This window comes from Rhinatrema bivittatum, chromosome 15 (assembly GCF_901001135.1).
Source record: "Rhinatrema bivittatum chromosome 15, aRhiBiv1.1, whole genome shotgun sequence".
Lineage (NCBI taxonomy): Eukaryota > Metazoa > Chordata > Amphibia > Gymnophiona > Rhinatrematidae > Rhinatrema > Rhinatrema bivittatum.
In genome coordinates this window covers 55,723,549-55,737,935 of record NC_042629.1, presented here as the reverse complement: position 1 = coordinate 55,737,935, position 14,387 = coordinate 55,723,549, and the positions used below count along the sequence as shown (strand labels likewise).

Here is a 14,387-nt window from a genome sequence, read left to right as displayed (position 1 = left end):
CAATGCACCTTCATAGGCTGGGAATGCATGTTTACCTGTATCTGGATGATTGGTTGGTCAAGAGCACGACTCAGGCAGGGGCCACCAGGTCCATGCGTTTGACCATTTGGATGTTGGAGTCACTAGGATTTGTTCTCAACTACCCAAAGTCCCATCTCAGCCCATCACTTCAATTGGACTTCATAGGAGCCCTGCTAGACACAACTCAGGCCAAGGCCTTTCTGCCTTGCCAGAGTGCCATCACCTTGACCACTGAGGCAGAGATCCAGCAGGTATCAGCCTGGCAGGTTTTGAGGTTGTTGGATCACATGGCCGCAACCGTCCTTGTCACTTCCTTGGCACATTTACACATGCGCAGATCCCACTAGACCCTGAGGTTGCAGTGCCACCAGGCCGCTCGGAGCCTCCAGGATTGCATCCGAGTTACCCTGTCTCTGTTAGCCAAAGCTTTAATGGACAGCAGAATAAATCAGTCCCATAAAATAAAAAAAATTAAAAAAAAAGAATTTTCTCTTAAGCTCCGATATGACTGAGGGGGCTTCACAGCACGTGGTTATAAAATACCTACTGTGCATGAGCAAAAAGACTGCCTAGGCATTACTAGCTTTAGCTATATTTGTGAAGCTGTAATCCATCAAGGTTTCCAGATTGGCGGAATTGAATTTGGCCAAATAAACAAATAAACATTTAAGTTCTTAGTGCCATCTGATGAAATCAGCCACGTGCATGGCTGATATATCTTACTCTCCACAAAGAATGCCAATTATAGGTAAGCAACTATGCTTTATTATGTTGCACTCACTTCATTTTCAGATATTCATTTTCATCTCTATTTGCTGATTACTGTCACATTTATATAGAAACATGATGGCAGATAAATACCATATGGCCTATCTAGTCCGCCCCCAACCGCTCAGCTGCACAGTTCCCACCACTACCTCAGAGATCCTCTGTGCTTAAGCCATGCCTTCTTGGATTCAGATACTGTCCTTGTCTCATCTGTCTCCATTCATCCCTTACCCTCTGCTAGAGTAATATAGTAAAGGTTGTAACTACAGCCACGCCATGCAGTGTAGCCCCTCACTGCCCTATTCAGGATTGTAATTGTTGCTCCATGCGGGTTTCCCCCCTCACATTTTTGTTTCCTTAGATTACTCCTGAGTTTAACTCCTTTCAGCCTCATGCAATGACCCCATGTTCCAGAGCCTCCTGGGCATTGATACCTTGGAGGTATTTAAATGTCTGTCATGTCTTCCCCTTTTCTCTAGGCTATACAGGTTTAGATCTTTGAAGTCTGCCTACGTATGTTTTCCACATACGGACATCTGTGCCATTTTACCATATGGACATGAATTTCAGAGCATGTTTAAACATGGATTCTTCATTTTGTGCCAAAAACACCCCTGAAGAAAAACCAAAACACCTTACGTGTCTGGCACGCAGTCCAATATTTCCTTCATTTAAGAAGGGACCTCTTATACCGGTTTCGGCAAAAAGAAAAGTCCTTGTTTTCTCCTTATATTTTATTTGGAACGTCAACAAAATGAAAAGAAAAAAAAAAAAAGATAATGTGAGACCAATGATTGAATTTCAATTTAGCGGATATTAAAACTCTTTTTAGGTTCCAGGAAAATAAAAGTAAATAGTATTGGAACATTGATAAGCAAATTTATACCGCTTAGTCTATGAATGACTCTTAATTATTTTGTTGTCAACTGTGGTTATACAGTGGGTTTTTGTTTACTTTGTGTTTCACATTTACTGCTGTCACATTTTTTAATTTTTCATTTTGAGCAAAACTGTGGTGTCCGCCAAAAACAGCTGCTGCCTCATGCATACTGGGTTAGACTGATGCCACGATGACCAGCTTGTTTACATGTAGCACACAACTTTAAGTTTTAGTCTGCAGTAGTGTAGAATTTGGAGGGGAGAGACTGGAGAGTTTTGAACAGTGTTAGAAGAGGAGAAAATGATTCTGAAGGAAGGTGTCGATCCCATCATTCTGACTTCCGTAGAACACGAGCAACGTCCAGAGAAGAGAAGAACCTGCAGAGTTTTATGGAACAGCCCAAGGAAAAATGGGTGGAAAGTGCCTGCGAGGTGGATGGTCCATACTACTATACAGTTTTGGCACTTCACATCTTGTCCCCAGAGAAATGGAAGGCTGTACGAATTGACATCCTAAGGAGATTGCTTGTTACTGCACATGCACGAGTGGCGTCACCAGGGGGAGCCAGCAGGTTAGTAAAAAAAAAAAAAATTCTTCAGGAACTGTAACTTGTTGTCATGATTATACAGTTGGATTTATTAGTGTTTATAGTACTCAACCATATAGCAACATGTCTGCTGCCAACCTGATGTCTACATTTGTTTTTGTTATCCTTTTACTTTAATTAGATAAAGTAAAGATCAACTATCATTAGTGTTCTCTGCCTCATTATCTGGATTGACAGTTTTTCTTACGTAAAGAAGCAGAGAAACTAGGAAGGTAATAGTGATAATATGAATAGATCTTAAACTCCTTGTTTAAAGGCGTTTGCAAAGGCTTTTAACTAGGTTGACCACTTGTCTGCAAGGTAAACAAACAAGTTAGTCCTTGTTTTCAGCTCCTGTCTCAGCATTCTGGAACGGTCTAGGTAAGAAAGATCAGCATTAATGTTTCTTATGACACGGAGCCTAATTTTTAACCCAGAAGCAACATTAGTAGCTAAGTTCTAAATATCAGCTTTGATTTGCTGATTCTCCTGCTTCCTCCATTGGTCCTGTTCCTAGATCTCCTTTCTGTTTTATTCTGATGCAGAACATTTTTTTACCCCATTTTGGAATGAAAAAAGCCACCTGAGTTATTTCCTGGTCTCAGGCTATAGTATTGTAGTACAGGAGACTTGCATTTGAGTCGGGGTTAGCTGGAGTCCATTTCTCCATAGCAGTGACCCCCCCCCCCCCCCTCTCTGTCTTATAGAGGGAAGAGAAATGGCTGTTACTCTTATTATGGCATCCTCTGCCAGCAGTAGGGAGCACGAGTGAGGAAGGAGAGGTCCCTTCAGTCCTCGAGCCCAGTAAGAGTTCTCTGTGCTGCCCTGGCACGCCATGTGAGGCGACAAGACTGAAGGGAGGGGTGAAACATGTACGCTTATTATGGTAACACCCAGTTTTTATAAAATTGCTCACAGTCTCTTCCGTGTTTGTACTTGGCATAGTGATGTGATGCCTGCACATGCTCTGCTAAGAGTCTACAGTATATAGGACCCTGATTTATTTAGCCACTGCTACTTTAACTGAAAAGAATATTGCTAACGCAGTCAAAAAATTTGTTTTTATCTTTTTTTTTTTTTTAAAGTAATTGGTGCAAACATTCAAAACAATGAAGAGAAACTAACATCCTCTCTTCCAGTCATTCTGATTGCTTAAAGTCATACTCCACATTATATTTAGTTTATCAATAGTGCCCATGATAGTGGGTGCCTTAACTATCAGTACCAAAAGTGAAACATGTATCTGAACATTCGAAAACTCCCAAGAGGGGAAAGTGTCTGAAAAGGAGATTTGGCCCTCCTTCACAAGGCTAGGAAGGGAGGAGGAACTGGAAAACTGCAAACCTGTTAGTTTCTCATCAGTGGTGGGCAAAATAATGAATGTACGACTGAAGAACAGATCTACTGCCTAGCCTTGAAGCCAGTGGCTTCCAGCATTAAAGGCTATGTGGCTTCACAAATGGAAAATCTTGCCAAACAAATTGATTTTTTTCTTTGATGATGTGACCAGAAACTCCTGGGGGAATTGTGCACAAAAATTCTGCGCACAATATTTTAAAATTCCACAGACTTTATTTGTTTAGACAACACACTATATTTGCTGACTTTGAGTAATAATTTATAATACTATACAGAAAAACATTTACTTAAAGATGGAGAATACTTTTTTTTTTTTTGTGCTGAATTTTCCCATCATAAGCCTGGCCATCCCTCAGGTTCAATGACTCTTCCCAGCTCTCTCCTGCTTATGGCTTGAACCCCTTTCCCCATGCTGGATCTCTCCTTCCTCATGGCTCAGTCTCCCAGTTTGCTTGTTATCTCTGCCATTCCCCTGGGGTTAACCCCTCTCTCTCATCCTTTTCCCCTAATTCTTTTACCCCACCCCACAGCTCATTCTCCTTGCTCCTCCAGGCTCAGAGCCCTCTGCCCTGTGTTCTCTTTGCCTATCCTCCAGCAAGACCCTAAGCTTTCTCTCCCCCCTCTCCCCATCTACCAGACTTGACGCCCTCCCCAGATCTGCTTCAGTGATTTCCCCCCCCCCCCAGCCTTTTCTCTGTGCCCCCAACAAGGCTTGAACCTCTCAGCTTTTTCTCTCTGCTTCCCCTCAGTTCTCTCCCCTCATCCCAGCAACTGTCTTCTGGTCCACGTAGGCTCGCCCACCTCGGCTGCTTTCTTGCTTTTAGCTGATCTCTCGTCTTTGCCTGTGCAGGCCTCCATTGCTGCTACTGCTTCCTGGTACTCGTGCCTAATTCTGTCTCGGAGGGATATTTTGCACAAATTATTCATAATTCCCCCAGAGTAATAGATTTAGGGGGTAAATTAAATGTGTCCTATCGGGATTTCCATGAAACCTTTTGACAGTGTCCAAACAATAGTGGTGAATCAGCTGGCCAGTCTGGGAGCTGGAGGAAAAATTGTAAACTAGGTAAGAAGTTGGTTGTGCAACAGGACCAAGGAGAATGGTAGTCAGCAGAGTCCATACAGGTGAAGGAAAAGTGATCAGCTTGTGCTACAAGAATCTGTGCTCAACCCAGTCCCCTTCAGTTGTTTGTATGATTGACATGTTGGAAGGGAAGATGTGCCTGTTTGCAGATTATATCCAAATTTGCAAGAGTAGACATGCCATAAGGTGCAGATATAATGAAAGATTTTAAAAACTTGAAAAAATGCTCAAAGGTATGCTAACTAAGCTTTAATAAAAAATAACTAAAACATGCCGTTTAGAAGTGAAGAACTAGCAGTCTCCAAAATAGTTCATGGACCTGTGCTATAAACCATACACAGAGATTGAAGGAGCCAAAGATTTACTTGAAGAAAGAAGGAAAAGGGGAAATATGATACAGACTTTCAAATGTCTATCAGGTTTCAATACAGTATCAGAAGATAGTGTTTTCCATAGGCTGATTATTCAAGAAAGCCGAAGAGAGGGCATCTCAAAAGGAATGTAAGAAAATATTTCCACCGAGTGGGTAGCAGACACCTGAAACAAAGATTATAGGAGCCAGAATAATAGCAGAATTCAAACATGCATGTGATAAACACAAAGGAACTGAGTGGCAGAAGGAGTTACAGGGCTGCAGATCAAGTAAGACCAGTGACAGCACCTTGGGCAGGTACAAATCTGCAGTCTCTCTGGACCCGTTTGTTCTTTTCTGCCAACATCTCTGTTTCTGTGCAAGTCCCATTGCATGTTTCCACATGACACAAGTTCAGTGACTCTTGAAGTCTCATTGGATCTGGCCATGCAGAGACTAAAGGACAGCATCCAGTTACAGAAGAACTAAGAGACTGTGTTGGTGACATCGCCAAACTTGTGCTATCTTCAGATTTTATGAGTTCACTCATTGCACCCTTTTCTAGATCATTAATGAATAAGTTAGACACTGGTCCCATTCTAATACTTACCTTTCTCCATTGGGAAAATGGACCATGTAGTCCTAACTTCAGACCATTTACAAATCCACAATAAGACAGTGCGTCCTGTTCCGCGACTTTTGAGGAATAATTTTCAAAAGGATGTATGCTTGTACACCCCTGATTTATGTGGGTTGATAGAGGAAAAAGTTGTTTATTGGCCAAACAACTTCTGCCATTCTCACATCAAAATAAGTCTTCAATTCCAGACACCTCACATTATACATTATAGATACAATTATAATACCCGTGTTGTCCTCCCACTCATTTTTTACCTCTTCCTCCCACAATAACACACAAGAATCGTGGATGATAGACTATACAATATTTAAAGAATTAACAATCAAACTGTGGAGCATAGGAGGTAATGAAGTAAAAACTGGGCACCATAATTCCAGAAATGCTTCCGCCTCTTACTAGACTTCTTTAAAACAGATAATTTTTGCATAAGTCATTGTTCCAAAGTAGGGGAGTCCATGCTTATCCACTGCAACTATATACATTTTTTGATCATACAACATGCTTTCCATACAAATTTTAAAAAATTATCTGGGGAGTATGAGCAGGAAAAAGTACATGCATACTTTTCTCTGCGCTTAGGTCGGTGCTTCGAGGAAGCCCAAGGAGAATTGACCTCCTCAGACTTTGCTAAGCCAGTCTCCTCCCATTCCAAAGATGGGTTAGCCACTGCCTTAACTGGACATACGCCAGACCTTAGTGTCCCCTTGACTGGTTCATCCGTGGGAGAGGGAAATTCAACTGGGCCCACCCCAGAACCTCCTGGATTAGGCATGGACCCGGCTGCCTTTTCCTGGATGGAGTTTTTCCAGGGGCTTCAAGCCTTTTGCAGGCACAGTCTATTTGCCTCTCTTGCCCTTGTCCGGACCGGCACCTCAACTGGTGGCCCATCACATTCCTACAGGCAGACTCCAAGGTATGCTTCGCCTTATCAAGGATAACCCTGGCAGGGACCTGGATGTGATGGACGAAGAGGAGGATACAGATTCCTTAGAAGATGGGGAAATTCCTCCTGGGTTAGAACTTTATCGGACCATGTTATAGTTTTTCCATAGAAACGAATTGCCGGTCCTGGTTTCCCAGACCCTGAAATTGCCGGAACCAAAAAAGAATCCCATTCTGATTTCCCTGCCGAAGGCCTCCTGCTACTTTCCAGTGATGGATGCCATCCAGGAGTTGATTGATCTGGAATGGGATGCCCCAGAAGCAAATTTTAAAGGGGGCAGAACATTGGAAGCTCTATACTCTCTGGACCCAGCGGTAAGGGAACATTTGCATTTTCCTAAAGTGGATGTACTGGTCTATGCCATCTCTAAATGAGCAACTATATCCCAGTGGAAGGAGGAGCAGCCTTAAAAGATCGCATGATAGATGGATTGAGTGTGTCCTTAAACAAGCCTTTGACGCTTGACCTTACAGATCTTGTTGTGCTCTGGCGTCTCGTTTGTGTCTGCTTTTCTCTCAGGAGATTGACTCCGGGGTGAATTCCAGAGCAGTTATGGAACCCGCTGCCACCTTTTTAGCAGACACAGTCTCTGATTTAGTCCCTACTTTGGCCAGGGGAGTGGCCTCAATGATGTGGCCAGATATCAGCTGTGGCTGACGCAACCTTCAAAGCAAATCTTACAAAGATGCCCTTTATAGGATCACTCCTATTTGGGAATGAGTTGGAAAATCTGGCCAGTAAATGGGGTGAGTCTCCAGTTCCCCGGTTACCAGAGAATAAGAGGAAGTAGCTACCTCGCCCCTCGCCTGTGAAGGGTCGTTCCAGGGATTCCTAGTGTTTTTGCCCCTACAGAAATTCGACATTTCAGAGGTCGCGACCCCTTGGGAGGTCCCAGTCCTTTCGTCCCCAACAGCCCAGGAGAGGGGCAGATTTGGGTTCAATCTCATCCCGAAACCCACAAAGAGATTTTACCAACCCACCTTCGGGACGAGGAAATAGGGGGTCACCTGTCTCTCTTACCAATGGTGGGTCTAGATTACTTAGGACAAATGGGTACTGGAAGTCATTCAAGAAGGCTATGCACTGGAATTTCACAGCACTCCTCGGAATGTATTCATGTTGTCTCCTTGCCTCTCCCAGCACAAGAAGCAGGCAGTGGAGATTACAATTCTAAGGCTCCTCAGGTTAAGGACCGTAGTCCAGTACCTACGCCCCTGGAAAATATGGGGCATTATTCCATTTGTGTCATACACAAGAAGGAAGGTTTATTTTGCCCCTTCCTGGACCTCAAGAGCATCAACCATCACTTGCAAATAACTCATTTTCGTATGGAGATCTTACGCTCTATAATAATGGCCATACAATTGGACAGTTCCTTATCTATCTGAGGCCTACCTACATATTCCAATCTGACAGGAACACCATTTTCTACACTTTGCGATGTTGAGTTGTAATTATCAATTCCGGGTGCTACCCTTTGGCTTAGCCACCGCCTCCAGTACCTTCTCCAAGATCATGGTGGTCGTGGCAGCAGTGTTAAGAAAATAATGGATCCTGGTGCACCCATACTTGGATGATTGGCTGATCCGGGCCAAGTCTGTGGAAGAGAGCCTCCTTGTAACCAACAGGGTAATCTCCTTGTTACAGGAACTTGGTTGGGTAGTAAACCTGGCCAAGAGCAGCCTCAAGCCCTCCCAGTCCTTGGAGTATCTGGGAGTCCAGTTCGACACCAGACGGGACAAAGTCTTTCTTCCATCCACATGGACACAAGTTGATGTACCAGGTGCGTCAGTTGGTGAACATGGTATGCCTGACGGTGTGGTGCTATCTCCAAGTTGTTGGCAGCAACCCTGGAAGTAGTGCTGTGGACAAGAATACACACGCGTCCTCTTCAACGCTCTCTGCTATCGCGTTGGAACCCACAATCTCAGAACTATTTGATTCATCTCCACCTACCGACGGGAGTCTGCTGTCTCCTACAGTGGTGGTTACAGGAAGCTCATCTGAACAAGGGTGTGTCCCTGACCTTCCTGGACTGGCTGGTTCTCACAACAGATGCGAGTTTCTGGGGCTGGGGAGCACACTGTCAGGAGCAGATGGCCCAAGGACGGTACACAGAAGAAGAGGTCCTCTGGAACATCAATCGCCTGGAAGCCTGGGCAATCAGATTGGCATGTTTACAGTTCAGCCTGACTACAGAGCCAGACGGTCCGCATGATGTCTGACAACGAGATGACTGTAGCCTAGATCAACCGCCAGGGAGGAACCAAGAGCCCACAAGTGTTACAGGAGATAGATCTCCTGATGGAGTTAGCGGAGGTACATCTATAGATGATCTCAGCCTCCCACATCGCAGGAAAAGACAATGTCAGAGCAGACTTTCTAAGCAGGGAGAGTCTGGAATCCAGGAGAATGGGGATTGCATTCCAAAACATTTCAACTGATGATAGATCGTTGGGGCCTCCCATCAATTGATCTGCTGGCCACATCCCATAATTCGAAGGTTCCTCAATTCCTCAGTCACAGAAGAGATCCATGGGCCCTGGGAATCGACGCCCTCGACAGATCTGGCCAGAAGACGAGTTGCTTACATGCCTTTCCTCCATGGCCCCTGCTGGGCAGGGTCATTCACAGAATCGAACGCCACAGGAGACTAATCCTACTGGTAGCTCCGGATTGGCCCAGGCATCGGTGGTATGTGGACATGCAGAGACTACTGGTGGAGAATCCCCTGCTCCTCCCACCGCACAGGGACCTGTTACAGCAGGGACCAGTCCTTTACAAGGATCTGACTCTATTATGTCTTACAGTCTGGTCCTTGAGAGAGGGCTCACCTGATGAAGTGAGGATATTCTGCAGCTGTAATTGTCCTCTTACTCCGCGCTCAGAAGTTCTCCATGTCCTTAGCGTACGTGCAGGTCTGGAGGGTATTTGAGGTCTGGTGCGAGGAACTCTGTGTCAACCCTCAAGTGATCAAAGTCCCATGTATTCTGGAATTTTTGCGGGATGGCTTGAATAAAGGTTTGGCCCTTAACTGCCCCTGTCGACCAATCCTGACGTGGCCTGATTTCTGAAGGGAGTGAAGCACCTTCGACCTCACGGTTACCAGCCCCCTTGTGGAATCTCAATTTTGTACTGGAATTCTTGGCAGGTCCTTTATTTTGCCTGCTGCAAAGTCTTTTCTTATGCTTATTGACCTTGAAGACTGTGTTCCTGATGGCTGTATGCTCTGCACGTTGCATCTCTGAACTACAGGCGTTGTCGTGCCAGGAGCCATTCCTCCAGCTGACTCCAAGGGCATTACAGCTATGTACTGTCCCATCCTTCTTGCCTAAAGTAGTCTCGGAGTTGCATTTGAAACAGTCCATTTCATTGCCATCCCTAGATAAACTCGAGGATGCAGAGAAATATCGTCTCCACCGTCATTTGGATTTCAAGATACTTTTAGTGCGGTATCTGGAAATCTCAGAACCGGTCCAAAAGACCTGTTTGTCCTTCACTGCAGAAAGAAGCAGGGCGAACCAGCTTCGTGAGTTACCGTAGCTCGCTGGATTAAGGAGGTGGTCACGGGAGCCTGTGTGGAGGCTGAAAAGCCATTAACTTCTCAGATGAGAGCTCATTCCACTAGGGCTCAGGCAATCTCATGGGTGGAAGTTAGACTGCTGTCTCCCATTGAAATCTGTTGAGTGGCAACTTGGTCCTCCTTGCACACCTTTTCCAGGTTTTATCCCCTGAACATACAGGCCCGAGAGGATGCAGCCTTTGCACGGGCGGTCTCCCGCCCGATTGGAAGTAGCTTTTGTACATCCGATTGGTCCTGAGTCCATCTGGCTACACGCTAGGAAATGGAGAAATTACTTACCTGATAATTTTGTTTTCCTTAGTGTAGACAGATGGACTCAGCATCCCATCCTCGGCTGCCCAAGAACTGCGCCAAGGGTCCTCCCGTGGAGTGGGCCTCAAAACCAAGAGATCACTAGTAAGTGTTCATCCAGTCCCTAGATTAGGATACCTATATTCTTACTGAAGTTCAATGTTTACGGTTGGTTGAGTACAGTTACGGTTATCCGCTTTTAATCATATTTTTAGTCGAGTCTCTTCACTACTATGTCCACAGTGGCTTTTGAAGAGAATATTGGAGAGCTGAGGTCACTTTAGAGCTTTGCAGTCAGCTTTGCAGCCTAATTGAGCCTCCATCTGCTGGCATGGGAGCATTGGTTCTGAGGCCATCTGTCTACTCTAAGGAAAATGAAATTATCAGGTAAGTAATTTTTCCAGTTGAGATGGAGGGAGAGACAGGAGGAGAGATGAATTCATGGGAAAATGATAGCGTTGGGGAAGAGATACACAAGAAGAGCAAGATGAAGGACAAATAACAGTGGAGAGGTAAAGAACAACAAAGGGGTGAAAGGCAGAAATGGAGGTGGAGTTATAAACATCTCACTTGTGCAACACCATGAGAGCTATGAGAAAATTGGGCTGAGAAGATGGAGAAATTAGAGAGACATTCAGGTCAGGGATGACGACAAAATATACTGTTACAGCTGCTGATTATTCATCCTAATTACAGCTTATCAGGGAAGAGCCTGCTTCTGTGTTTATATTTAAGATAATTTTCAGTCTAGAGCCTAGCTGCTTATTATCTTAATGTGATTTCTTCATCTTGAAACTATAGGGATGATGGAAAATGAATCACAATGTAGCTTGGTGTATCTCTTTGTAACACATTACAGGGGAGTGACACTTCAAACAAACTCATTATTATAAATATGTATTGGATATGAAGCCATGTGATGGTTGAATTTACCACAGCATGATAGATGCATAGAGTTTAGCTTTCTGCAGATGTTATGTAAACTCAGGTCATAACAAAATCATTCTCTCTCTCTCTCTCTCTCTCTCTGCTGATAGTATACTGGATGCCTTTGTAATGTGTCATATTTTTAATTTTGTATTTGTGCCACCTTTTGTGACTGGTCAGCCACTTCAGAGCAGATTACATTCAGGTACTAAAGATATTTCACTGTCTCCAGACAGTTCACACTCTAAGGGGCCAATGTAAAAAGTTGAGCATTAAAACTGTGTGCTGAAATTTAGCACACAGTTGAACAGTTACTTAATTTCTTTTTTTATAACTACCGATGCAGTAAGCTGTGGTATGCTAATACATTGGGAGTTAGCGCACAGCAAACCATGATTTATGTGCATAAATCATATTTAAGCACAGGAAATACAGTTTATGTGCACAAATCATTTTCCATATGTAAAATCTGATTTATGAGCACAAAAAATGCTTTCTGCACAGAAAGCATTTTTAAGCATGAATCCTGTTTTATGAGCAGAAAACATGATTTGTGCACATAACTGACATTTTATGCAAGAAAACATGGTTATTGCACACTATTTTGAACGCAGAAATCATATTTTATATACAGAAAGCATGCTTTTTGTACACAAAGCATGTTTTCTGCATGTAAAATACTGACTGCAGGTCCCAGCACTGGAACTCCAGCTTCTGCCAGTAAACTAACATTGGCCCTGGAAACTTTACTCTGCCTCAAACTAGCAGTTAATTTTCCAGCACTAGAAAAACAGGAGGTAAGCCTGTGCATCTCTCTCCTTGGGGAATAATAGCTAGTGCCATTATTAGCATGGAATTTCCATGCAAGGGCTCTAACTTAAATGCACATTGTGCGCAAAACTCTTTGCAGCATGGGCAGTCACGTTTGTTCACAAAAATGTACACACACGAAGGGGTAAACTGCACGCTTTGCCGCGCACATGGTATTGCATCGGCCTTTATTTGTACATGAAGCAACTAAGGGTGAAGGGATTTATACAATGTCACAAGGTTGGATTTGAACCCGAGCTTCCCTGGTTCACAGCCTGCTGCTCTAACTCCACATAATATGCTTTGCTTTCTAAGGGGTAGAATTTAAAAAATGCGCATGTGCGTCCATGTGCATGCGATTCCTGTTGCGTGCACATGGACGCAGCGATTTTATAACATGCGCGGGTCCCATGCACATATTATAAAATACTATTCTCGCATGCACGTGCGCAGCCGATTTTAATATCTGCGTGCACATGTGTGGGCGGGTGTCGTGTCACGTGTGCAACGGGGGGGATTTTCAACCCAAGAAAATCTGCCCCTGTGCGTGCCGAGTGCAAGCCCCGGGACACGTGTAGACCTCCCCGGGTTTGCAAAAAGGGGTGGTCTGGGGGCGTGGCCGGGGGTGTGGCGGCGGTTTGGGCTGGTGGTCCAGGGGCGGGGTCGAGTGCTCCGGCAGCCCACCGGCACGCTCAAGTTATGCCTGCCTTGGGCAAGCATAGAGAGAGGAATATCGAGTAAGAAAAGGGAAGTGATTATCCCCTTGTACAGGTCCTTGGTGAGGCTTCACCTGGAGTACTATGCTCAGTTCTGGAGACCGTATCTCCGAAGAGACAGAGACAGGATGGAGGCGGTACAGAGAAGGGCGACCAAAAAGGTGAGTGGTATTCATCAAATGACTTATGAGGAGAGATTGAAGAATCTAAATATGTACACCCTGGAGGAAAGGAGGAGCAGGGGTGATATGATATAGACTTTCAGGTACTTGAAAGGTTTTAATGACCCAAAGATAACGACAAACCTTTTCCGTCGGAAAAAAATCAGCTGAACCATGGATCACGATTTAAAGCTCCAGGGAGGAAGATTCAGAACCGATGTCAGGAAGTATTTCTTCACAGAGAGGGTGGTGGATGCCTGGAATGCCCTTCCGAAGGAAGTGGTGAAGACCAGAACTGTGAAGGACTTCAAAGGGGTGTGGGATAAACACTGTGGATCTATAAAGTCTAGAGGATGTGTATGAAGAGTGGGTGGCTCGCGGGAATGACGGCTACTACCTGGAGATAATACCCTTATTCAATAAACATACGCACAGTTAATGCGACTCCAACATTGCTCTAAGCTTCAACGGCAAGAGGTAATGGTGAGTGGGGGGGAGGATTTCCATTCACAAAAAATGCGGGGAGTAGCTTGCTGGTTATGGCAGTTACTACTCCTAACCAAATAAGCCTGATGCTTCACTTTCAATGCCTATCCAGCATAGCTCTCTGCTTCAATGGCAGGGGAGAATGAAGAAAAGTGGATCTATATGCAGACCACAACCAACAAGGACTGAATTACATAGACTGGGTAAACAAGCATGGGTGTAGCTTGCTTATTGCGTCGGTTACTATCCCTAACTAATTAAGCTAGATATTCACTTAGATGCAGTTCCAACACTGCTCTCTGCATTATGGCGGGGGTGGAAGGGAAATAGAACCAAAAGGTTACTAAGGGCCAAGAGTAACAGATAAGTATGAGAGAGGAGAAAAAAAAAAGAGTGCGAAGGCTTGCTGGGCAGACTGAATGGGCCGTTTGGTCTTCTGCCATCATTTCTATGTTTATATGAATTGGGCAATTTTAGCAAGGAGGTCAATGATAAAAACCATGGTATTGTCCTGGAAGAGTGAAAAGTCTATGATGTATTCAAAACTTATTGAGGCTTACAGCCTAGAAGGTGTTATTTGTTATAGCAGGCCCACCATTTGAGCCTTCTGTACCTTATTTCGGATGTGAATTTTGCAAGAGTAAATATTTGGATTCTCTCTGGCCACCAAAAAGTTTGAGAAAGCAAGCAAGTGGTCTTGGCTTGGCTAGGGTGACCTGCCAAACTGGAATCGTGGCAGAGTTGGAGGGTCTCTAGCCTAGTGGAGCCAGATGTTATATA

The 14,387-nt window shown here is 44.4% G+C and overlaps 1 protein-coding gene across 1 annotated transcript in view; it reads left to right on the top strand.

The window, feature by feature from the left end:
* The window catches only part of UBR4 (ubiquitin protein ligase E3 component n-recognin 4), a 351,227-nt gene that overhangs the window by 323,375 nt on the left and 13,465 nt on the right, over positions 1–14,387 (top strand). The window contains 1 exon segment of the mRNA XM_029579045.1: positions 2,016–2,240. Coding sequence (XP_029434905.1) covers positions 2,016–2,240 — 225 coding nt within the window.